The sequence below is a fragment of the Peromyscus leucopus genome, chromosome 2 (genome assembly GCF_004664715.2).
Source record: "Peromyscus leucopus breed LL Stock chromosome 2, UCI_PerLeu_2.1, whole genome shotgun sequence".
NCBI classification, from domain to species: Eukaryota; Metazoa; Chordata; class Mammalia; order Rodentia; family Cricetidae; genus Peromyscus; species Peromyscus leucopus.
Window position 1 is genome coordinate 26,799,900 of NC_051064.1, and position 9,288 is coordinate 26,809,187.

The following is a 9,288-nucleotide window of genomic DNA, read 5'->3' on the forward strand; positions in this document are numbered from 1 at the left end:
TTAAAACTGAAACTTGCAAAATAATAAATTGCATAATAATGTATTTTATGTGACACCCCAGAAGTTTGAGGCACCCTATTATTCTTACCCTCCTAAACTCCACAGTTCAGAGTTCAGAGCTGTAATTTTATCTATGTGTTAGATATTGAGGAAATATGTAGTATAATCTCAGCAGTCTTTTTTTTTTTTTTTTTTTGGTTTTGATTTTTCGAGACAAGGTTTCTCTGTGCAACCCTGGATATCCTGGAACTTGCTCTATAGACCAGGCTGACCTTGAACTCAGAGAGATCCACCTGCTTCTGCTTCTCGAGTGCTGGGATAAAAGGCGTGTGTCACCACCAACCACCTCATTTTGGTACTTTTAAATTTTGCCATGCTCACTATTTTTCCTTTTTTATTTGGGGTTTGGCACAATTGCACTAAATGAGGATTCTATTAAAATGCTCTATAATTTACATTTTTAATATTTTTGTCCCGTTCCTCTGTTTAGAACTACCCAACTTTTATTATCCCAAAATGTTTATTTTAATAATAATTATTATCCTAATTTCTTACATAGAGCATTGAGATTCAAAAAATTAAATATTATGACCAAGGTGACAGACTAAATGATATTATTATCATCAAGTAGAAACTTGGAGTTGTATGAATTTTGAATTGTTTATAGAAATGGCTCTCTTTTATTAATTTGCCGTCTCAAAACCTGTAGTTCTAAAATTAGAATCACATAGCTGTCACATAAAAAGTGGTCACTTGTCACCTGTAAGAAAAACAAAAAACAAAAATCTTTACCAAGCAGCTGAAAAGTGTAGTGTGGTAGTGTGTAACCTTCATCATTAAAATTGTAACTTTAGTGTCATTGATCCAAATAGAATCAGTGTTACAAGTTAAACTCCGCACACCTCCTAAGTTCATCAGAGGGGAGAATTCTGGTGCTGCACTGAGGGACACTTTCAGGGATTGTTTTGAATGACAGGGCAAGATTGTTGCTCTCTTCTTTTCCCCCAAAGATATGGCATGAAAATGAATGCTTTATTACAAAAATCAGAAAAAATGAATCTGTGATTTGGTGGCCAGACCCTGAATTTATGTTCAGTACCTGACTTTCTATATTGTAGCTGGATCCCAGTGATTCTGTGCCATGTCTGTGTCTCCTGGTTTTCCTATGCTTGCTGTTATTTACAGGTATGGTCATCACAATAACATCAAAATCACCTTTTCCTCCCTCCAACTCTGTGTTAAATTCCAGTCGCTTGTTGGCTGTGGTCTAGAATCTGTCTTGCAAGCTGGGGGTGACCTGACCTGAAAGGAAGGACAGGTAGGAAGTCGGGGTGTTGCTAGAAAGTCTTGTTATCTTGCTATAAAAATCGAATACAGCATCAGAATCCCGCTCTGATGAACTTAGGAGGTGGTGTGTGTTGACTTGCATCACTGATTCTATTTGGATCAATGAAAGATATCAAAGTTACAATTTCTATTCTTATGAAGCGTTGCACCTAATGATCTTGGCAAGTAGTTCAACAAATGTCTGCTGTTTGTATGGCAGCTCTTGCAGCCAATAGCTGCTGGGAGTGATTTAATGCAGCTGGAGACCAGCACTAACAATCATTATAGCCTGAAAAGTGCACCAAGTTCACTGTGCTTTTTTCCCCCTTCTTCAGTCTAAGGACCGACTAATGCTCATCAGATGGTATTTGAAAATCGTTCTCATTGTATCATGATTAAAGACATAGTTTAAAGGAGAGGTGAGCCTTGAGGCAGGCCAGTGCTCTTTAGCCAGTGAGAGGTCGTTTTCCCAAAGATTCACTTTAACTGTGAGAGAGCAATGGTTTCATCTGAAAGAGACAGCCATGCTTCATCTTCCCCCGCCCCCATCTCGCTGAGTGATAGCGCAGATGTGGCTCATTTTGAGAATACAAGGAACGAGCGAAAGGGCTTAGGGCGAAGGCAGGAATCTTCAGCCATGCTTCCAAACTCTCCTGGTTCTTCCTAATCATTTCTCCCTAGTGCCCCTGGTGCCTCTCCCACTTGAAGGTGTGATGCCATCGCCTCTAGCCCTGTGTCGATACCTCCCTGGTGAGCTGTCGCCGTCGGTGGACTCGCGGCCCTGCAGCAGCCCCTTGGTGGTCCCGAGGAAGGCAGAGAAGCTCTTTCTGGGGGCCACTCCTCCTCGGGCCCCGCGGCTGCCTCGCCGGCTGGCCTGGTGCTCCATCGACTGGGAACAGGTATGCCTGCTGCACAGGCTGGGCTCTGGAGGGTTTGGTTCTGTGTACAAAGCCACTTACCACGGTGTTCCTGTGGCCATAAAGCAAGTGAACAAGTGCACCAAGAACCTACGTGCATCCCAACGGAGTTTCTGGGCTGAACTCAACATTGCAAGGCTGCGCCACGACAACATAGTCCGGGTTGTGGCTGCCAGCACGCGCACGCCCAAGGGCTCCAACAGCCTGGGTACCATAATCATGGAGTTTGGGGGCAATGTAACTCTACACCAAGTCATCTATGGTGTCACCCGCTCTCCAGGGCCTCTATGCTGCAGCAGAGAGCAACTGAGTTTGGGGAAGTGCCTTAAGTATTCCCTAGATATTGTTAACGGCTTACTTTTCCTCCACTCACAAAGCATTTTGCACTTGGACCTGAAACCAGCGAACATTTTGATCAGTGAGCAGGACGTCTGTAAGATTAGTGACTTCGGTTGCTCCCAGAAGCTGCAAGATCTGTGGTGCAAGCAGGCGCCCCCTCACCACATAGGAGGCACCTACACGCACCAAGCTCCCGAGCTCTTGAAAGGAGAGACCGCCACGCCCAAAGCCGACATCTACTCTTTCGGCATCACCCTCTGGCAGATGACCACCAGGGAGGTGCCTTACTCTGGCGAGCCTCAGTGCGTGCAGTACGCGGTGGTGGCCTACAATCTGCGCCCATCGCTGGCGGGGGCCGTGTTCACCGCCTCCCCGACGGGGCAGTCGCTGCAGCGCATCCTCCGGAGCTGCTGGGAGGCCCGCGCCCTGCAGAGGCCGGGTGCAGATCTGCTCCTGAGGGACCTGAACGCTTTCCGAGCGGCATTGGGCTGACTCCATCCAGCCTGTGCTGAGATAAGCTTTTTGTTTCTGTTTATTTTTAAAGGATGTTGTGGAAGAAAACATACCCCTAGGGCATATTTTTAGAAAATAAAGTTACTGAGAACTTCAACCTGAAGTGCTTTTCCTAAGACCTCATGGACATCACTGATGGGAACCAACCTTTAAGGTTCTGTGTCCCCTTTCTGGGCTCCTGGACTACTGTATCATCTCCATAATATTGCTGTAGTCGGATTTGTTACTGAGAGAGAGAGAGAGAGAGAGAGAGAGAGAGAGAGAGAGAGAGAGAGAGAGAGAGAGAGAGAGAGAGAGAGAGATATGACTGCTCCTAGGTATGGTGAAGGACATCTGGGAGAGTCCACAATGGACATGACCCTGAGCCATGTGTAGAGAGGGAGTAGGGGAAGGGAGAGGAGAGAGAGAGGAGAACTAGGTAGGTGCAGCAGCCAGGAGGCCCCAAAGAGGAGGCATAACCAAAATGGCTGGATTATATAGGGAGGAGCCGCTGGAGGAAGGACAGCCCAGCCTCTGGGCTGGAGAATTTAGGGAAGGGGGTGGGGTGTTCAACCCGGAGAGCCCTGTAACAGGTTGGAAGGAACTGAGGGATACTGGGGGAACTAGCTGGCCAGCGTACGCTTTGATATGTTAAACAGGCACCTCAGCCTTTTGTGCAGGGTTTGAAACCTAACAGTCACTGATAAAGTAGTTTTCCAAAAAAGAATGCCACTATAGACATGCCACATTCTTTTTCTGTAAATTCTCATGTGTCTTATCTCCCTCACCTAAATTCAAGCTTCAGTTTGCCTGCAACAAAACAACAAAACCAACACTTTTTTTTGGTTTTTCCAGACAGGGTTTCTCTGTGTAGTTTTGGTGCCTGTCCTGGAACTCGCTCTGTAGGCCAGGCTGGCCTTGAAGTCACAGAGATCCGCCTGGCTCTGCCTCCCGAGTGCTGGGATTAAAGGTGTGCACCACCGCCGCCCGGCAAAATCAACACTTTTTAAAAGAATGGTTGTTTTCTCTTCCAGTCCATAAGAAAATATCATTTGTAAGCACTTTCACATAAACTTTACAAATTGAAGTAAAAATTTTTAAGCAATAATATTCTAAATGACTTGTAATTGCTTACATTTGAACATTGCCATAAGTAGAAAAGGTGTAAAAATAAAATAAAAAAAATACTAGTTGTCTTTTGCCTCAGATTTGAGCTCAAAAGCAGATGGCAAAATAAAGTTGTGCTATGAGAGCAGATAGAAGCCCAATGAAGAGTGAGAACTGAGTTAACAGCAAAAGACCAGTGCGATTGTATTGCTTTTTCTAGAAGTCAAGATACTGAGTATCGTGTCTTGATGGGGTTGAGAGAAGGAAGTGTTCTGCTGCAGTCATTGCAACAGCGTTGGCTTTCTCTTAGTGACAGCAGTGTCCATTGTGGAGGGGGCCTGGCAAGTACATTGGAGGCCCATGTGTGGGGTAGAGGCTGTGTACTACCCAGAGAAAGAGGAGGCAAGAGACAAGGAATGTGTGTGGTCCTTTGGTTCTGTTTTGGGATGAAGAGGTAAGTTTATTTGTAAATGAAAGCTGAAGAGGCAAAGATTACTGGTGAAGTTTTAAAAGTCAAAGAGATGAAAGATAGGAGCTATAGAAAGATTGTAGTCTTGGAGAAAAGGGACATCTCTCCCAGGATGAGAGGTAAAAGTCGGGCAGGGCTGCTAGTGCAGGTGAGTAGGAAAGAGGCACTGTGGGGCTGGAGAGTTGGCTCAGTGGTTAAGAGCACTGGCTGCTCTTCCTAAGGTCCTGAGTTTAATTCCTAGCAACCACATGGTGGTTCATAACCATCTATAGTGGGATCTGATGCCCTCTTTGGCACAAAGTCATACATGTACATAGAGCACTCATACACATAAAAAAAAAAATAAATTTTAGGGTTGGGGATTTAGCTCAGTGGTAGAGTGCTTGCCTAGCAAGCACAAGGCCCTGGGTTCGGTCCTCAGCTCCAGGGGGAAAAAAAAGAGGCACTGTGGAAGCTCAAGGCTCTGGGCTTCTACTTCTTCTGTCTAGAGTACTGGGTAGGAGGTCTACAAAGTGAAATTCTGTTGTAGAAGTGCTCTTGGGGGAAGCCAAAGGGAGCTGTCTTGGGCCAGTGAACACTGATAGAATGGTGTTAACTCTGTCCAGGTAGCTATGGCCAAGAAATAGGTCTCTGGCTTATGATGGTTTGTCATTCAATTTGGGCTGCTGCAATACTGTGACAGAGTCATACAGCAGACACTACACTTGGGTCTTTTCCTAAGCTATCAGTAGGACAGTCTGAACACAGACCCCTGGCCCATGCTTGGCAGAAAGAGCAAGGCTCAGCCTCCAGTCACAATAATGGCTCATAGTTGCTGTGCTTCCAGGGGTATCTGTGGTCATAGGTGCAGTGTGCTGACTGCACTCTTGGAGTTTTAGGCTGAGAACTGACCACAGATCTGAAAATATTTAGGAAAAAATTGTATTAACTTGTACAAACTTTTCCCACTTATTATTTTCAAAGCAATACACTGTAACTGATATTTACACAGCACATCCACTAAACGAGGCATTGCAATCAATTGGCAGATAATTAAGGAAAACAGGATGTGTAGGTTATGTGCAAATATAGTACCATTTTATGTAAGGGACTTGTGAGGGTTCTTTCTAGTCCCCGAAAGAACACTGAAAAAACGCTATATTCAACAAATGTGAAAGATTATCAATACTTTATTATTAAGTAGGTTTTGTTAGGTTAGATGATTTTGCCCAGCTATAGTCCAGGTTAAGTACTCTGAACCTGTGCATGGGAGGCTATGTGAAGCTATGATATTCAGCAGGTCAGGTAAATTTTCAGAATGATGTTTTCAATTTACAATGCCTTATTGGACCAAACACCAGAGTAAGTTGTAGAGCACCTATACTTCCCTCCTCAGGGATGCACCTCAGGTAGAGTGTTCTAGAATGTGCATGACCCCAGCCTCAATTTCCAGAAATATAAATATAAATAAAGCTAATTAATTTAAAATATCATTCTTTCTGTTTATTTTAGCAAAAAGAACTACTGTTGGCAAGTCTTAAATGCAATACATTAAGAAGGCTACAATAAGCCTCTTTTGTTCTACTGGGTTAAACTATGAGTCTATATTGAATGCCTTATCCTCAGACCATCATCCAGCTACACAGGTATATTTTAAAGGCATGAATGATGGATTCACAACACGCTCCCACGGTTGGGCATGTTTGCTCATGCCCGGCAGACCTAGACACTTCCGCCTTGCCAGTTCCAGGTCAAAATAGCCATTTCCTGGTCAAGGCGTCTTGCGTGACCAGGACCCCGTGGCTTTGCATGGTTGCGTAAGAGCGCGCAACACAGCCATGTGATCTCATGCGTGGAGTAGCTACGTTGACCTGTGTACGCCTTTATAAGCCGGCACCAGCCATATTCCCGGCTTCCTCCTCCTCCTCCTCTTCCTCCTCCTCCTCCTCCTTCTTCTTCTTCCCCACAAGCATGTCTCTCCACAGGCCTGAGCACTCATCTGTCTCTTTTATCTTAATAAAACTCTTGTTAGTGGATTCTGTCGTGTTTCGTGACATTTCCTCACAGGGTAAGAGCGCCGCTAAATAACTAACAATGAAAATCCAGAATTGACTTCTAAAAGACACTTTGCCACAGCTGAGGCCCAAATGTCTTCCTTTCTAAAAACCATACCAAGTAACAAATGAACACAGATGAATCAACTGCACATTCTGTATTCCATGAGCTTGTGAGACCCAAAGACTCCAGGATGTAGTGAGAGCCAAAGACTGGACCAATACCACAGGAAGAGTGCAGGGATAAAAGGGAAAGAAACCCACCAGTGTGAGATAATAGAGACACCTGGAAAACCAGATATCCTCAGAATCAGAGCCCTTTGGGAAATGCAAAAGTGGGGGGGATTAACTCTGAGAACTGGATTAAGAGCAGAACTGTGCTGCTGAAAGTTGGTAGAGGAAGAAGAAAGAGGTGTTGCAGTGTCCATCACTGCATAGGCAGACAATGGCAGTGAAAACCCCTGAACATGAGAGGGTCGCCTGGGCACAGGGCAGAATGTAAGAGAAGCTCAGGCTTCCTGAGCCCACCTTTTTTTTTTTTTTTTTTTTTTTTTTGAGAGAAAGAGAGAAATAGAGCAAAAGCTGTGGCTTCAAAGAGAAACCCTGAAGAAATGCCATGTTTGAAGGGAGCAGGCAGGTGAAGGAAGCCTTTCAGCTCTGGAAGACATGTTGACTGAGCTTGAGCAGGTGTCCAGGCTGCTCTGCATGCAACAGCCCAGTCAGATGACATCATGCATGTCTGAGAAGTCAGCTCAGAATATTTAAACAAAGATCAAGACAGAATATGAAGACTGAGTCAGATTGTGGCAGGAAGAGACACAACCTACCAGTGATAATCCTTGCTCAGAGAAGTAGCAAATGGTTATTGTCCAGCAATAAGGACATTATAAACAGGCAAATGATGTAACAAAATACAACCAGTGCCCTAAATCTAAAGAGAAATAGACAAATAAACATAAAACCTTACTAAAATACGAGCTTTTTTAAAAGCTTATATTTATTTGGAAGGTTGTTGAACATGCATCCTGTGGAGGTCAAAGGGCAACATGTGGAAGTCGATTCTTTCCTTCCATCATGTGGGGTTCAGGGACTGAACTCAGGTCATCAGTGCCATTGCCACTAAGCTATCTCACCAGCCCGAATCTTTTCTTCCTTTTTAATATTTATTTATTTAGTGTGTGTTGTGCATGCATGCCTGTATGCCGTGGCAAATGTGTAGTGCTCAGAGGGCAAATTTTAGGAGTTAGTTTTCTCCTTTCACCTTTATGCAGGTTCCCGGGATGGAAGCTCGGGTCACTAGGTCTTTGGTTATTATGATCAATCCACGTGAGTCTATTTGATGGGTAACAGGGATTTATTAAGATATAAATTGAGGAAATACACTCACGAATACAGAACGGAGTAGACAGCTGAAGTCGTCTTCTGATCCAAAAGGAACTCGCAATAGGAACTAGCCATGATTTATCCCATCACAAACCCTGACCAAAACAAGTAAGCCTTTCACTTTTCTGGAAAGCCTTCATATTCTCAATTAAAAGGAAGTGATAAGACTAATGACTACAATGAACATGCTTTCTTTTGTAAAGGAAAGAGAAAAAAAGCATCTGTCTTTATTTGTATACAAACTTCAGAGGAAAACTAAGAGAGCCAGAACAAAATGAGGCTGTTCATTGTGTATCTTCTATAGAAATCTGAGAACTGAACCATATTTCCTGCTGAAAAAAATAGTAAAATTTAAATAGTAAAAAGTATTTACACATAGTCAGAGACCTATTCCCTAAAGCTTGACTTAAAACAGTTTCAGTACACCCTTCCACTGCCCTTCCTTTCATCCTCCTTCAGCCAACAGGATCTCAATAAACATGCTTTGAAACCTGCCGGGAGCATCTTGAAACCTGTCGGGAGCATCGTTTCTCTCTGACTGGTCCTCAGCAACTGATAGAGTCATGATGTTTGAAGGAGAAAGAGACTGAGACATCCGGTCTCTGCCGGGTCCTTCAGATAAACATGGCTGTTATACTGTCCTCTGCTGCCTTCGTTAATCTGCAATCACCTTCTCTACTCTTCATGCAAATCCTCATTTCCTCCACCATCGTGTCGGAAATGTACTATTATATGCCAAGAACTGCTTTACAGAAATAAATATTCACAATTAATCTGTTTACTATCACTGTTACTTTGTTTTTAAATACCTGTCACAGAGACAAAGATGGGCGTGTGACCCACACCCTGAACTACCATTTCCTCCACCTGGGATGGTGGTTGTGGCAGAAAAAACAAACTATTTTTAGCTTCATTATTTCAAGTGCTTAAAGAATGTATCTGATTCATACAAAAATAAGGCATTCCTTGTTCAAATGTTAGGGTACTTACTATAAATGAAACAGAAAAGACACGTGAAAAATATGATCTGCAAGGGGACAATAACCCTAGTGCAGACCTAATCCTTTTGTTAACGTCATCCTGTCACAAATCATTGTCCATGTGTTCTTATGTTCAAGCATGTGTTACCAAATGTACACCCTCAACACCCTCATGTGTGGAAGTGCTTACAACATCAGATAGGAAGTCAGAGAGAGGCTGCTGTTTACGTGTAACTGATGAA

The 9,288-nt window shown here is 43.7% G+C and overlaps 1 protein-coding gene across 1 annotated transcript; it reads left to right on the forward strand.

Moving 5' to 3' along the window:
* The first annotated feature begins 2,039 nt into the window (after positions 1-2,039).
* Positions 2,040-3,074, forward strand: Mos (MOS proto-oncogene, serine/threonine kinase). The gene has a single exon (XM_028894317.1). The coding sequence runs from the start codon at positions 2,040-2,042 to the stop codon at positions 3,072-3,074; it is 1,035 nt and encodes a 344-aa protein (XP_028750150.1).
* The last annotated feature ends 6,214 nt before the right edge of the window (positions 3,075-9,288 follow it).